At 47.7% G+C, this 16,063-nt stretch overlaps 1 protein-coding gene across 1 annotated transcript in view; it reads left to right on the top strand.

Annotated features, from left to right (window-relative positions):
• The window catches only part of atp2b3b (ATPase plasma membrane Ca2+ transporting 3b), a 44,213-nt gene that overhangs the window by 10,612 nt on the left and 17,538 nt on the right, over positions 1-16,063 (top strand). Inside the window, 17 exon segments of the mRNA XM_065960972.1 lie at positions 2,922-3,119; positions 3,477-3,498; positions 3,500-3,732; positions 4,011-4,136; positions 4,569-4,694; positions 8,201-8,242; positions 9,456-9,620; positions 9,737-9,808; positions 9,943-10,085; positions 10,229-10,328; positions 10,331-10,360; positions 11,286-11,395; positions 11,670-11,804; positions 12,162-12,268; positions 12,497-12,572; positions 15,757-15,915; positions 15,993-16,063. The exon segment at positions 15,993-16,063 is cut by the window's right edge and continues 109 nt beyond it. Coding sequence (XP_065817044.1) covers positions 2,922-3,119; positions 3,477-3,498; positions 3,500-3,732; positions 4,011-4,136; positions 4,569-4,694; positions 8,201-8,242; positions 9,456-9,620; positions 9,737-9,808; positions 9,943-10,085; positions 10,229-10,328; positions 10,331-10,360; positions 11,286-11,395; positions 11,670-11,804; positions 12,162-12,268; positions 12,497-12,572; positions 15,757-15,915; positions 15,993-16,063 — 1,915 coding nt within the window.

Raw genomic sequence — 16,063 nt, 5'->3', positions numbered from 1 at the left:
GAGCGTTTATATCGTGGTCAAAGTAGAACACTGTCCCGTCTCTGTAATGGAGACGCCACCACAGCAATGGCGGCTTGTCTACTTACTGTAATTTGTTGGATTCTGATCACAGAAAAGTAGAGTGTCGCTCTCTAAACAACCTTTAAGGACACACTCACACTCGGCCCCGTTACCCCGCACCGCGCCTGAGCACGGTTAGCTTACCTGTTGTACGTACTGTGGCGCAAGGAAATAGAAGTCTTGCAGTCTGCCTAACCCGGCTGAAACGTCTCAACACTTTTTAAGATCATCACTAAACAGTCAACATGCTCGATTGATTCACGTCATCACTCGTGCACTAACCTGAAAAAAAACGTATCGGGTAAATAGCGTCCACAGACTGTCTGACAGTGGTGCGGTCTCGTGGGAGAACATGGCGGCAGCTTGACTGAATTTGTGGTTTAGTTTTGTTCAGGTACGGCTCTCTAACACTCCTGGATTTCTTGATTATGCAACACGGGGATCGATTGTTCCTCACGTCCGCGTTGCAAACCGTACCGTGCCGAAGCGGAACTCTTCCAACCGCGCCATGCCAGGCCGAGCGAGGGCGTGCAGCGAGGGAGCAGCACTCACACTGGCATGAGAGCGCCCTGAGTCATAAAGGGAGTTTCTTTGGGTGCCATGTTTCTAAGAATCCTGGAGATGTTTTTGAAGCATTTTGAAACAACTTAAAGATGATTAGAGATTTATTTATCAGGATGATTGAAACATTAAAGCTGAATGTTTATAAATCTGCTCGGGAATGAACTGTGTGATTAATCATCTGATTATTGAAGAGTGAAGCTGACAGGTTGATTGATTCCACCACCAGACTGAAACGCTCAGACGCATACACACACCAACAGGGTGATTATGTCAGAGAAAGTTTTGTAATGACCACCGAGGGAGGGCGTCGTTTGTGTCGGCGTGCTTTAAGTGTGTGGACGTGCACTTAGTATGTTCTCACAGGGGTGTGGCTCAACACTACGCCCACTCCTCCAACTAGTTAGTATCCTAGCAACACAACAGCAGGGGAGAGAAAGTTGGCTGAGAAAGTCAGCAAGAGAGAGGAGAGCTGTGAGATGGAGCTGCTGAGGGGTGAGTGAAGGGAGAGGGTGTGTGTGTGTGTGTGTGTGTGTGTGTGTGTGTGTGTGTGTGTGTGTGTGTGTGTGTGTGTGTGTGTGTGTGTGTGTGTGTGTGTGTGTGTGTGTGTGTGTGTGTGTGTGTGTGTGTGCATGTGTGCATGTGTGCGCGTGTGTGAGAGAGAGAGAGAGAAAGTGAGGGAGGAAAAGTGAGAGAGTTGGTGGGTGTTGAGTTTCAGTAAGTCTGTGTTGAGTGTTGCTAATTTGATACTGTGAGCTGGTCAGGAATCAGTGCAGCAGGTCCACACACACACACTCAGAGTCATGTATCTGCAGTTGTCCCTACTAAACAAAGTTGGCAAACACTGCTCCCTCGAACACGCGCTCCTGGACGGGCTTCTCGTGCACTCGGTGTCATCTGGCGTGACGAGGCAGCCGCACGCGGACGCTCGGAGGTGTTTTCTCCTCACGATGGAGATATTTTCTGCTTCACATCAGAGAGTTTGACAGCGGAACAAAAATCTGCGTCCTCTCTTGCTCGTTTATTATAATAATCACAGAGATGATGTTCAGACGTTTACATCAGGATGTGTAATGTGATCCTCGGAGCAGGAAGGGGGTTAAACCACTACAGAGAGTCTCACACTGCAGTATGAGACCATTATATCCATGCTGAAGAGACCGAGAAGAGGAGGAGGAGGAGAAAAAGGAGTGCGAGGAAGAGTGTGTGTGGTGATGGGGGGGGGGGGGGTGTGAGGGGTGAGGAGGGAAAGCTAGAACAGCTTGCCGCATTGTCAAGGACACATCAAGGGGAGATTGAGAGAGGGAGAAAAAGAGAGGAGGAGAGCCAGCGAGAGAAGAGGAGGAGAAGGAGGAGGATGGAGGGATGATGATGAAGAGTGGGAGGGAGGGATGGAAGGAGGACGCTACGATTACTCAGCATAAGGTCACCTGTTTCTCTCCGCCTCGCCTCGGCCTGAACCCTGTTGAGCATCATGTTTGCTACACAACTCTTCAGCAGTGCTGGGAGCTTCATACGAGTCCCTGCAGCAACACACACAAACACACACAAAGACACACACACAAAGACACACACACACAAAGACACGCACACACAAAGACACGCACACACACACAAAGACACGTACACACACGCACAGGCAAACACGCAAAAAGACAGTCAGCGATTTCAGCCAACCACAGCTCACCAATAATCAGCTGGTCCCCCCCCCCCTCCCCTAAAGCCAATCAAAAAAAAAGAAACACATAAAAAAAAGCTCTGCTCCAAACCATGCACACTGGAGGAGTGACATCACCTGTTGCTGGGCAGAAACCTGTTACAGACAGGAAGCCCCTGGACCTGATATCCTGGTCACCATGGAAACTGAATCACTTAGGGGTGAGGCTGGAGGGGAGAGGGGGGGGATGGAGAGAGAAAAGTGAAGTTTGAGTTTTAATAAAACATTTGACTGTTTTTATGTGTTCGTCACAGTTTTTCTTCCTGGATGGAGAGAAAGCTTTACGAGGATTGTTTGTGCTGAATTTGCATGTTTGTGTGTCAGCGTGATGAAACACTTCCTGCTTTAAAGGGCTGTGAGGGATTTTATTAAAACCTTTAATGAATGTAAGTGACCCAGAAATGTTTAAAAGAGCCTCTGCTTCTTAGAGATCTCACTGAAATAAAATAAAATGGAGCCTTTTTTTTTTTAATGTTTCAGCATCATAAATGTGAGTTGTGAAGGTTATTGTGCATGCAGGTGTTTTTTGATTGTCACTGCTCACTCGCTCTTCTTTCCTCCCCCCCCGTCTCCCCCCTCACAGGTCTCAGCGGGGACCCTGCAGATTTGGAGCGTCGGTGCCAAAAGTACGGTCAGAACTTCATCCCCCCGAAGAAAGCGAAGACGTTCCTGGAGCTGGTGTGGGAGGCGTTACAGGACGTCACACTCATCATCCTGGAGGCCGCCGCCATCATCTCCCTCGGCCTGTCATTGTACCAGCCTCCCGGGGAAGATGGCGAATGTAAGGAGTTGGGGGGGGGGGGGGGGGGGGGGGGGGTGATGTGGCAAGGTGTTATGCTGGTCAAGGGGAGGCCAAGACACAAGATGAATAAAGGCTCAAATCCCTCACTTCTCAAGCAGACATTAGAGGCGTGGCCTGTCTGACTGCAAGCTGATGCGTTGGAGCGGTTTGTCAGGATGCTTCAGGCGTTCCTCAGCTCCTCAGCTGTTAGGTTGACCTAAAGATGGACAGTCAGCACGCCCAGCATAGAGACCTCCATCGATAGACTAAGAACTTGATATGATAGTGATCACGTCTATAAACCATGATCCTCACTACAGCTGAAAACTGATTCACTCTCTGTCCTCCTCTCTGCAGCGTGTGGGGGAAGCAGCGGGGGGAGAGGAGGAAGGCGAGGGCGACACGGGCTGGATCGAGGGCGCGGCCATCCTGCTGTCGGTGGTGTGCGTCGTCCTGGTGACGGCGTTCAACGACTGGTCCAAAGAGAAGCAGTTCCGGGGTCTGCAGAGCCGCATCGAGCAGGAGCAGAGGTTCACCGTCGTGCGGAAAGGAAACGTCATCCAGATCCCCGTGGCGGACATGGTGGTGGGGGACATGGCGCAGGTCAAATACGGTGAGGACACACACATCACCCTGTACGATAATCCATGTGAGAGACGACGAGTCTACACAGCTGTCCTCTTTCCAGCAGAGACACAGAGGAACAGATTTCTCTGTTTGACATCCCTGCATCGACACCTGTTCATAAACTTGAATTAAACACTGAAATGTGTGTGTGTGTGTGTGTGTGTGTGTGTGTGTGTGTGTGTGTGTGTGTGTGTGTGTGTGTGTGTGTGTGTGTGTGTGTGTGTGTGTGTGTGTGTGTGTGTGTGTGTGTGTGTGTGTGTTCAGGTGACCTGCTGCCAGCTGACGGGATTTTAATCCAGGGAAACGACCTGAAGATAGACGAGAGCTCGCTGACAGGAGAGTCCGACCACGTAGGCAAATCTGTGGATAAAGACCCCATGCTGCTCTCAGGTTTGTTTTTGTTCCTGCTGAGTCGACGACATGAAACAGAAAACAAAAAGTGAAGCATGAAATTAATTAATTTTTATAAGTGCTAGTATTTATTATTCCCTGGGGCTGGAGCTGATCCCAGCTGTCATGAGTCGAGAGGCGGGGTTTACACCCTGCACTGTTCACCAGCCAATCACAGAGCTGACATATAGTGACAGACAACCAGCCACACTCACATTCACACCTACGGACAATTTAGAGTCAGCAGTTAACCTAACGAGCATGTCTTTGGACTGTGGGAGGAAGACGGAGTACCCGGAGAGAACCCACACATGCACGAGGAGAACATGCAGACTCCACACAGAGAGACTCCTGTCAGACGGAGGCCTCTGATTGGTCTAACATCAGCGTCCTCCTGACAGCTCATTGAACTCCGTCTGATTTTTTTTTCAGGTACCCACGTGATGGAGGGCTCGGGCAGGATGCTGGTGACGGCGGTGGGTGTGAACTCTCAGACAGGAATCATCTTCACCCTGCTGGGCGCCGGAGAGTTGGAGGAAGAGGGGAAGGATAAGAAAGGTGAGTGATGGAGAAGAGGAGAGAAACACACGGAGGCCTGAGGAGATTTTCTACAGAAAGATCAGAGAAAATATCTCCAGATTCACATGAAGTACAAATTCACCAGTCATGACTGGTACAGACAGGCAGAGGGTGTGTGTGTGTGTGTGTGTGTGTGTGTGTGTGTGTGTGTGTGTGTGTGTGTGTGTGTGTGTGTGTGTGTGTGTGTGTGTGTGTGTGTGTGTGTGTGTGGGGGGGACACATTATTGGACAAATCAATATATTGACTACAGAGAGATGCAAATGAACAGTAAATGACAATGAAGAACCACAAGATGACCACAGAGAGATTTAAAACAGAAATGAAAAAGGCAGAGAACAACAACAACGACTCCGTTAGAAACTCAGAGACACAAAGAAACTACTCCAAAGAGATTTAACACCAAAAGATAAATGTAAAGAGATGTTAAGAAGTCTGCAAGAGACAAAACCCAACCAGAAATACAACTCCAAAAAGATTCAACAGAGAAACAAAATAACTGAAAAAAAAGACAGAGATTAAAGGAGCAGTATTTAACTCTGACCCCTAGTGGTTAAAATGGGTACTGCAGTCTAAATTCTAAACATTGTAGAGAGCTGCCCCCCCCCCTCTCTAAAGTGGATGCTCACGCAGGTCACCATGTGGTGGACACTGAAGCTTCAGTGTTTATCCAGCTCTGCATGGGTCTGTAAACCTTTCTGTGTTCTAACCTCTCTCCATTTTTCAAAAGCATCTCCAATATTGATCCTAGTTTGAGCACGTTTCTGCTCGTGGAGCTTATTAGAAACATGCAGAGGCGTTTTAGGTTGGGTACAATCACTTCTATCTGAACCACTTCTCTTGCCTGCTTCCATCGCTGCAACACCTGTTGACCTGATAACTGCTCTCATATCTGACAAACCGAGGGGCGTCGGGGGGGTGCCTTAAAACCGTCTACCTTCTCTGGTCCAAACAAATCCAGAGCATTCAGGACCAGAATCTAAAGTTAGAAGGAGGACATACTGGCTGCTGCATTGTTGTCAGAGAAGCCAGCACTTCAACATAGCATGTTTCCTTAATGTCTGATCAGATAGTAAGGTACCGTTATCATTTCACTCACTACACATCTCACTGATTGGACCTTTAAATCAACATTAATAGGCCAGGAACAACACTTTTTAAATACAACTCTAAAGAGATTTTGAGACCCAAACATGGACTCAAAGTCTACAAAAGACAAAAACAACCAGAAAGAAACTTGAAATGAAGATAAACTGAAGCAGAAGGAGCATAAAAAGAACTAAAGTGACACAGAAGCACAAACGCACAAACGCAGCCTCTTAACGGGGGGCGCAAAACAACAAACACAGACACTGAACAACACTGTCAGGTCGTTTTGTGTCTCTTTAGTCCGGGGGGTTCATTTCTTATAGTCTGTCCATGCACACATATCAGGGCGTGTGTGTGTGTGTGTGTGTGTGTGTGTGTGTGTGTGTGTGTGTGTGCGTGCTGTGTGTGTGTGTGTGTGTGTGTGTGTGTGTGTGTGTGTGTATGCAGAATTAGTTGGGTGCCAAACTGATTTGAGATAAGAGCTCCAACAGGAAACATACCAGTTTAACCTCATCGATAATTTAGCCACCCCACCTCCTCTCTCTCTCTCTCTCTCTCCCTCTCTCTCTCTCTCTCTCTCTCTCCCTCTCTCTCTCTCTCTCTCTCTCTCTCCCCTCTCTCTCTCTCTCTCCCCTCGCTCCTCTCTCTCTCTCCTCCGCTCCTCTCTCTCTCTCTCTCTCTCATCCCCTCTCCTCTGTGACCTCTTTCACTTTCTTCTCTCTTCTCTTATCCCCCCTTCGTTCCTCCCCCTCTCCCTCCCTTAATCTGAGCGAGAGAGTCTGAATCACACTGAATCAATTATTGAGAGAGCGGGGGAGGGAGGGAGGGAGGGAGGGAGGGAGCTGGGGAGATTCAGGGAAGAGTGTTGGTTGTTCAAAAGCTGGAAGCATTAGTGTGTTCTGAAATGTGTTTGGGACGCTCCCTGCAGTCAGAGCGCGGCGAGCTGCAGACAACAACGAGGCTGCACGGACTCTCAGAACCACTTAAGGTTAACGTCATTACGGGAGCATCCACCCGCGCTGTGCCTGCTGCAGCTTCACTCTGCATGGGAATGTTCCACAGATTTAATGTGTGCCTCTCTAATCAGGAGAAACAGACGATCACAATGTCAGATTTTTAAACTTCGATATGATACGAGAGAAACCAAACTATATCCAAACCGGTCTTGATTCCACGGCAACAAAGATGGAAGTCCTAGGTGTCTGATTTCTTCTTTTTAATGATCAAAACCTGCAGACAAACTCCCGCTCGCTGTCTCAACTGCACAAAAACAAAGACAACGTTTTGGGTTTCACTCGTCTCCTCGCCGCTAGCTAATGAAGAAGTTATACTATTTCTTAAAGTGACGGTACTTGTTGAAACTATCGATCATCAAAATAACAAAGATTGTGTTTTATTTTCTCTTGGTATCCAAAAGTGTTGTCGTATCAACGCCCACATGTTGGGCCCCCCCCAGTTGAAAAAGTCTGGACATGCCCCTGATTGGAGAGAATCCATCAGAAACTGCAGACGAACTCCTGAACACTGTCTCAATTACAAAAAAAAACATCTGTGTGTGTGTGTGTGCAGCGTAGGCAGTGTGCAGGAGTGTGTCTGCAGCTTTAAATAACTGACAGCAAGAAATTCTGTCTTTGCTGTGGTATCGATATCATTTGATTTCCACGAGTACCAGATCAAGGTTTAAAATTCAGGTATGGTGACACTCCTGAAGTCTTGGTGTGTTAAATGTTGACAATCCTTAAAACAGACAGAACCAAACAGAAGTGTGTGTGTGTGTGTGTGTGTGCGTGTGTGTGTGTGTTGCAGTGGGTGCAGCAGCCTCCGTTGGCCCGATCATTCAGACAGTCATTTACTGGAGCTCATACATTATTCACACCACTTCTACAAATGCCAGAACTTGTTAGTTTCTCGTCTCCTGCGATGTGGCTCTGCTGTGAGGCGGTCTGCTTCTGGCTCTTTGATCTGAGTTCATTCAGTTCATTTTTTTTATTTCTATAAGAACACTTTTTTATTCTTTGCTTGTTGCTCTCTTTTGTTTCGCCCCCCTCCTCACACACCCCCAAACAGAGGACAGTACTCAGTTGCCCACGTCCACTGAAGCCAGTTTCAGCACAGTGACCAATGGTATGTGAGCATTCAGTTGTGTGCCCCGCCCCACTCCTTCCCTCAGCCAATGACTGGACCCCAGTCCATGGTGCCGTGACCTCTGATGGACCCAGTGTATGAACATGTGTCCACCTCTCTCTCTCCCCTTCACTCTGTTTCTGGACGTTTGTCTTTGGCTGTTGTCAGATAACAAACTGTTAAAGACACATGTGAACGTCTTGTTTTAACCACTTCTTGATCATTTAACCTCTAACTACCCCCCCCCCCCCCCCTCCCCCTCTCTGTCTCTCAGGTAAACAGCCTGATGGAGCTGTGGAGAACAATCAGAACAAAGGTAAAAACTCATTAACGTGTGAATAAACTTTTGTTTGCATCCATGGTTGAAGGTGAAGCTAATGCAGAAAAGCAACAAACTGCAGTTCCTCCAGTGTCCACTTGAGGCTGGCTCCAAACGACCCGAGGTCCCATTAACACCCAAATTAAAATGTCCATGTTTACTGCAGAGATAAACACGTTTACAGCCTGGTGCAAAAAAAAGGTGTTACACCTGTTCAGTAAGTCAGACTGCCACAGTGGCGGCGCCCCCACGCGAGCATGCAAACCATGTGTGAGCGTGTAGGGAGGTTTGAGCCCTTTGAGTCAGCTCACACCCCCCCCCACACACACACACACACACACACACACACACACACACACACACCAACACACACACACACACCCCCACCACCCACCTCTCTATTGTTTGAATGTTGTGCACCAAGAAAGAGGTTTCACATCAGCATTTCATCGTGTCTATTTCAGCACCATGGACAGCGACTGGTACTTCTCAGAAAACAGAGGAGTAACTGAAGTAATCAAGAGAAGTTCAAAACACTTATGATAGAAACTTTATTCTTAAGAACAAAAGTCAGCTGATGTTGAGTCTAAGCAGGTGCACATGTGAGCCTGTGTACGTGGCTCTCTATGACCTGGTGGATCCATCGAGGCCCAAACCCTGGTTGGCTGCAGTGTTTGGATGCTGTCATGTTGGGCTCCAAGCTTTAGCTTAATGTGCAATCAGCAGGCTGCTAATACGCAGACCGGTCAGCGCTGTCGATGGTCCTCAGGTGCTGATTCAAGGCTGAGGTTGAAATCAGGATGAGAGACATTTCTAATAGTCTAAAAGAAACATCTTCAATCAGACATGATCTGTTCAGGCTGAGGGGCTCCTATTCAAAACAGAAAACCATAACAAACCTTCAAAAACACACAGCTACAGTCGCTAATGGACAACTACCCGAGGGAGCTGGGAGGGTAAATGTTTATTATTTTATTGTCTTGTATTTCTGTTTAATTGGGGCTTTTTGTTTGACTCACTTGTGTGTGTGTGTGTGTGTGTGTGTGTGTGTGTGTGTGTGTGTGTGTGTGTGTGTGTGTGTGTGTGTGTGTGTGTGTGTGTGTGTGTGTGTGTGTGTGTGTGTGTGTGTGTGTCTGTGTTACCTCTGCAGCTTCAGAGCTCAACTCTGTCTTCATGTTGATCTGTTTTTTTTTCTTTCTGTGTGTTTCAGCCAAGAAGCAGGATGGGGGTGTTGCCATGGAGATGCAGCTCTGAAGAGCGCCAGAGGGAGGCGAGGTGGAGGACCGAGAGAAGAAGAAGACCAACATCCCGAAGAAAGAGAAGAGCGTGCTGCAGGGCAAACTCACCAAGCTCGCCGTTCAGATCGGCAAAGCAGGTAAACCGCCATCACTCCTGAACGTGGCGGCGTCGCTTTGTGCACCACACGAACGCATCATGAGATGTGAAGTGAAACAGAGCGATCAGCTGTGTCTTCTCTGATTCTCTCCTCAGGTTTGGTGATGTCGGCCATCACCGTCATCATCCTGGTGCTGTACTTCGTCATCAACACGTTCGTGGTTGGAAGGTTTGTGTTTAAACAGATAAACAACAACACACACACACACACACACACACACACACACACACACACACACACACACACACACACACACTTGAGAGTGTGGCTGATGTTAAAGTCTGTGTGGCGTGCATTGCAGGTCGCTCGTGGCAGCCCGAGTGCACTCCGGTCTACGTTTCAGTATTTGTCAAGTTCTTCATCATCGGCGTCACTGTGCTGGTCGTGGCCGTACCCGAGGGTCTACCGCTCGCCGTCACCATCTCTCTCGCTTACTCTGTCAAGGTACAACTCAGAAACCAAGTCAAAAACCAAAATCTGCTGACTCCATCTTTAATGACTCTGCAGCAGATTTTATAGAAACTGAATGTCTTTAATTTATCACGTCCCGTCTGCTCTCCATCACTCTCTCTCTCTCTCTCATGTAGAAAATGATGAAGGACAACAACCTCGTACGCCACCTGGACGCGTGTGAGACGATGGGAAACGCCACGGCCATCTGCTCCGACAAGACGGGCACGCTCACCACCACCGCATGACGGTGGTGCAGTCCTTCCTCGGTGAGTTGAAAGAAAACTTTCAATCAGTAGTCAGATAATGACAGAGAGGGCCGCCATCAATCCAACCTTAATGTGACATCACAGCTGAGAAAGTACAGGAGCCCGGAGTGGACAAAACATCCACGCATTGAATTTTACTTTGTTGTCCTGCGATAACCGTAAACTTATATAACACAGTTCTTTCTGTCATAACGACTTCATTTCCTGTTTGGGCTTCTGTAAGAAAGTCAGGATAGCTCATATCTTGTTTGATGAAAATAATCTGCCTTCATGATTTTGTTTTTTGTACACATTCGTATTATCGTTGTTTTCTTTCTCATTCTTTGTAGATTGTTAGAAGAATTTTAAATTTAATCTGTTTAAATTTCATAAATGATCAACTGATTGGTCTGTTTACAAGACTGGAAAAAATACTTTCTAAATTTTACTGGGGATTGATGTACATTTGAATCAAGCAGCAACATCTGGTTTTAAACATGAAGGCGTTGCTGAAGTGTAAAATCCTGCAGTTCCTGGAGTGTCCACTAGAGGCTGGCTGCAGAAGCACAGGAAGTCACATACACACCCATTCTAAAAAGCCTGTTTTTACAGCAGAGATTAACATGTTTACAGCCTGGTTCAAAAAAACAAGTAGGTCTGATTAGCTCATGTCTTGATGGACACACACTGTACGGGGGGGGGGGGGGTGAATGTTTTGATGACTCATCAGTTTTGATTTGATGAAGGATAAGAGTTATTCACAATAAGGCGTGTAGCTGACCTGATTGAAAGGTGGGCGTGGTGTAATAGTTTGTCAGGAGGTTTAAAACCTGCCTCAGCTCATTCTGTATCTGATTGATAACAGAGGACATGCTTACATAGCATGTAGGTGAAATGTAAAAGGATTATAACTGATGTGTATTAAAGTCAGGTTGTTGTCATCCAGGTGACGTGCACCACCGTGTGGTCCCGGACCCTGGACAGGTCAACCCCCGCACTCTGGATCTGTTAGTCAACGCTATCGCTATCAACAGCGCCTACACCTCCAAGATCCTGGTGAGTCATGCACACTACACACACAGACACAGACACACACAGACACAGACACACACACACACACACACACACACACACACACACACACACACACACACACACACACAACACACACACACACACACACACACACACACACACACACACACACACACACACACACACAGAGAGGATTTATTCTGTGAACATTTCAGTGTTGATGAAAATGATTTAATCCTGTCATTTGTCTGTTCCTCCCTGACTCCACCACTGACCTCGTCTTCCTCTCCGTCAGCCGCCCGATGTGGAGGGGGGTCTGGCCAAGCAGGTGGGCAACAAGACGGAGTGCGGTCTGCTGGGGTTTATTTTAGACCTGCAGCATGACTACAGCCCCGTCAGGGAGCAGATCCCAGAGGAGAGACTGTACAAGGTGAGCTGAATCTGTGTTTGCAGAAAGGACACCTGTCCACGTTTTGATGGATTCTCAACCTCTGGGTCAAGACCCCATGTTGGGTCATTTCATGTGCAGACACGGCCGTAGAGGGAGACATGGGAGCTTTATTTTGAAACACATTTTTAATAGTCTAAAGTTTAAAGAGCTTAACATGTACAAATAAAAACATTAGACTTATGAAAACTGAAACTGAAAGTTCTTAAAAACAAATAAAACCACTGAAACCCTCTCTCTCACTCTCTCTCTCCCCCCCTCTCTCTCTCACTCTCTCTCTCTCCTCACTCTCTCTCTCTCTCTCTCTCTCTCTCTCTCTCTCTCCTCTCTCTCCCTCAGGTGTACACGTTTAACTCTGTGCGTAAATCCATGAGCACGGTGATCAAGCTGCCCGACGGATCGTTCCGTCTCTACAGCAAAGGAGCCTCCGAGATCCTGCTGAAGAAGTGAGTGGGGGGAGATGAGGTTTTATTCTGCAGAGTTAAACACGGTGCAGCTTAAGCAGAGAATGTTTCTAAACTCCACATCTGGAGGATAAGCCTTCCTTCACTTACGTTACAAGATGACAAACATCTTACTGGTCCTGTAAAGTCCCTGATGAGGCCCCCGTTCAGTCAACATGCAGAGTTTGAGTCATTCTAAAGACCAGGTCTCATTTCTGTTTCTCTTCTCAGGTGTTCCTACATCCTGGACACCAACGGAGAGCCGCGCAGCTTCCGCCCTCGTGACAGAGACGAGATGGTTAAACAGGTGAGAGCTCACCTGTAGAACGGTTTGAAGTGACTGAAAGTCCCTCTGCACCTTTAAGAAAAAGCTAAAGACCCAGCTCTTTCATGAATACCTACTAACTTAATGATGATGGTCTCCATATTATTGATGATGACGATGGTTTTTGTTTGATAATGACGACTTATAAGATGGTTTCTATACTGATTAGAGCTCTCAAGAACTGCCCTCAATGTTGTGCTTTGCCTCTGGTCACTTCCTGTCAGCACCTGTGTGTCAATGCTCTTACTGACATTGTTCCCTTTTTTCTAGATCCTTGCTTGTGTTGTACTTACTCTCTGATGTACGTCACTTTGGATAAAAGCATCTGCTAAGTGAATTGTAGAAGTGAGAGGAGGAGGGTGCAGGTGGGGGGGGATTCAAACCCACTCTCGCTGAGATGATTACTATAGCCTCTGTACACGGGGTGTGCAACATAACCCCTGTGGTGCAGAGAGTTCAATGAGGCGATGGACGCCATTCCTCTGATCTAGAGCCCTGACAGGGGACGCAATCGAGCCTGGTCCAAACTGCACGCTGTGTGTCGTAGAAACTCTCTTGGTGTTTTAGAATCCGCATATATACTGCGTTCAACAGCAGCATGTAGCCTGACCTCCAATCGGTGGTTACTCTGCACTGGGCCTCGCTCCGTTTCAGCTCAAGCAGCTGTAAGGATCACGAGGTATCCAAAGGTCTCAGATATCATTTAAAGACCCCAAAAAAGAAATCCAGAAGATGATAAAATTCTTCTTTAAGAAAAATCCTGAACAAACAGCAAACTGAGGGGTTGGTCCATGTTCAGGTCTTAAAGCGAGAGAGAGAGAGTCATGTCTCTGTGTTGCTGCAAAGGAGATTACTGAAACTTTCCAGAATCAAAAACAAGAAAAGAAGACCATGTTCTGTTCTTGTTGCCGTGTTGTTAAAACAGGTTTCATGTTTACTAGCATCGTAGCAGAGTTTTAAACCTCCGGCGTTTGTAGAGATTTTAAAGTTTTTGATTGAGCCGAGAGAAGAGGACGAGGAGATAAAAACACTCGCAGCTTCTCTTCAAATGTAAAAAAAAGAATTCTGTTTCCGAGAGGATCACAACACGACTGGACAAGCATGAAGCGCCGTCAAACAGAACATCAAGGTTCTGTGCAGCAGGCTTGAAATGATTTCAGCCTCCAACTAAAATTTAATGAAACCATCTGAGAAGTTTGGAGGCGAGATGTCTGTTTGGAGGAATTCTTAACAAGAAGCTCCAAACAGCCTGAAGGAGACAGAGCCGAGGAGGAACACATCATAATATCTGTCGGGTGAACGCAGCCGGATAAAATATGAGCGGCTCCCTGATGCTCTGCAGAAGAAATGTGAAGAAGAGTACCTGATAGAAACCTTTAAGTCCACATATGAGAGAGTGGAGGACATGCAGCTCAATGCAGCTGTAGTGTCATGTCTGATTCTCCTAAACGAAGCGTTCTGCTCGCTCCTCGTGCGTCTCTCTGCTCGCTCCTCGTGCGTGTCCTCGCTCGTACAGTCGAGGTCGCGCGCAGCGCTCCCTGACTGACGGGCTGGCTGACCTAAATCTGGCTCATGATGAACACAGCTTGTGCCCAGAGAAAAATAACTCTCCTCCTTACACAACTTTATTCCAGCTCACTTGTTCAGTTTGCATTTTGGCGTCTTCATGTCACCTCGTCTCTCCGTCACGCTGTCTCTCCCTCTGCCGGCTGCGGCGGGCCGGGGGGACTCCCCCCCCTCAGCTGTGTCAGAAACATTCCCACAAAGGTACTCACAAGGTCATTGACAGGAAGTTGGGACTGTGTGCCCGGCTGGGATGCTTTGGTCATTTTCTGATTCCTCAAGGATTCATTTTAATGATCGATTCGCTTTAAAGGGGTCATATTATGCTTTTTCTGGTTTTATATGCCCTTTAGTGTGTTTTCCAAGTGTCCTGTGCATGTTTAGGCACATCTATGTGCAAAAAAAAAAAGTCCGCGGAAACGCAGCTTCTCCTACCTCCTCCTGTTAGCTGCAGCATTAGCCGCATGTAATGCTCGGTTCTAGCCCCCCTCGATAAAAATTTGTCAGTCCGACGTCATTGTCAGTGTGATATCACTGATCTAAGCCCATTGGCTCGTTGTGGCAAGCCCAGCAGCTCATGTTGTATGCTCGTTAACTTCTGTAGCACGCCCACGATATGCCGTAGCCTGCGGTAGCACAGTAGTGCTAAGGTGCTAATGTTTTTGCTCCCCAAGGAGCCAAAGTGGCTGCATTCCCAATATGGTAAAAGGGGCGGGACATTTCCGAGAACAGTGCTGAGCGACTGACCAATTACGGCAGAGCCGACAGGCCGACCAATCAGATCAGACTTGGCACACGTGGGGACTCTGAACGTGGGCACTTCAGAGCCTTAGAGAGAGAGTCAGAAGCGAGCTGGTGTATGGAGCGGCAGTACATGAAAACAGACACTTACACTTAGAACTTTAGCTATTGTGAACATACTTTAGTAGGTACATAGATGAAATATATGAACCCCAAAAAGGGCATAATATGACCTCTTTAAAGAAACTGCTTCTGTTTTAAGATTAAGATTTACTTTATTAAATTCTGTTTTTACACTCTGTAAGTCATTCAACACACTCATAGGCTGAAATACACACACATGCACAAACAGGATGCTATGGACATGCACTAGTGGAGAGATGTCAGAGTGAGGGAGCTGCCCACAGCAGGCACTCCTGGGCTGATGGTGGGGAGGGGGGGGGAATCAGTGTTTTGCTCAAGGGCAGCTCGGCAGTGATCTGGCACCTCTCCAGCTACCAGACCAACTTCCAGATTTGGTCCCGCACCGGGACTTCAACCGCTTCCCAACCCAAGTCCCTACAGACTGAGCTACTGCCGCCCCAAGATCATCGGTCCACAACGTGCAGACCAAACTGCTGTTCAACGTCTGAACTGTAACCATGACGACGTCTTAGCGGCGTGCGGACAGCGTGCAGGAGATGCCATCCTTTGTCATTAAAAACAAAAATGAGGGGTTGGTTACGTCTGGTTTTGTTGCCGTGGGAACAGGTGATCATAGCATTCTGTTGCCGTGGGAACAGGTGATCATATTGTTAGGTTGTTTCCTGTTCATGGACGTCTTCCTGACGAACAGCTGTGAACGATTTGATTTGATTGACAGGTGATAGAGCCGATGGCGTGCGAAGGCCTGAGGACCATCTGCATCGCGTTCCGTGACCTGCCGGCCAATCCGGAGCCGGACTGGGAGAGCGAGGCGGAGATAGTGACGGAGCTGACGTGCATCACCGTGGTGGGGATCGAGGACCCCGTGCGCCCTGAGGTAAAGGACTGCTCATGGCGTCCGTCATGTTTGATCGTTACCTGAAGGTGACTGACGTCGTGTTGTCCCCACTGAAGGTTCCAGACGCCATCCGTAAGTGTCAGCGTGCGGGCATCACGGTGCGGATGGTGACCGGTGATAACATCAA

The sequence above is a fragment of the Labrus bergylta genome, chromosome 12 (genome assembly GCF_963930695.1).
Source record: "Labrus bergylta chromosome 12, fLabBer1.1, whole genome shotgun sequence".
NCBI lineage: Eukaryota > Metazoa > Chordata > Actinopteri > Labriformes > Labridae > Labrus > Labrus bergylta.
The sequence above is the reverse complement of the archived record's forward strand: the minus strand, read 5'-3'. Positions and strand labels throughout refer to the sequence as shown.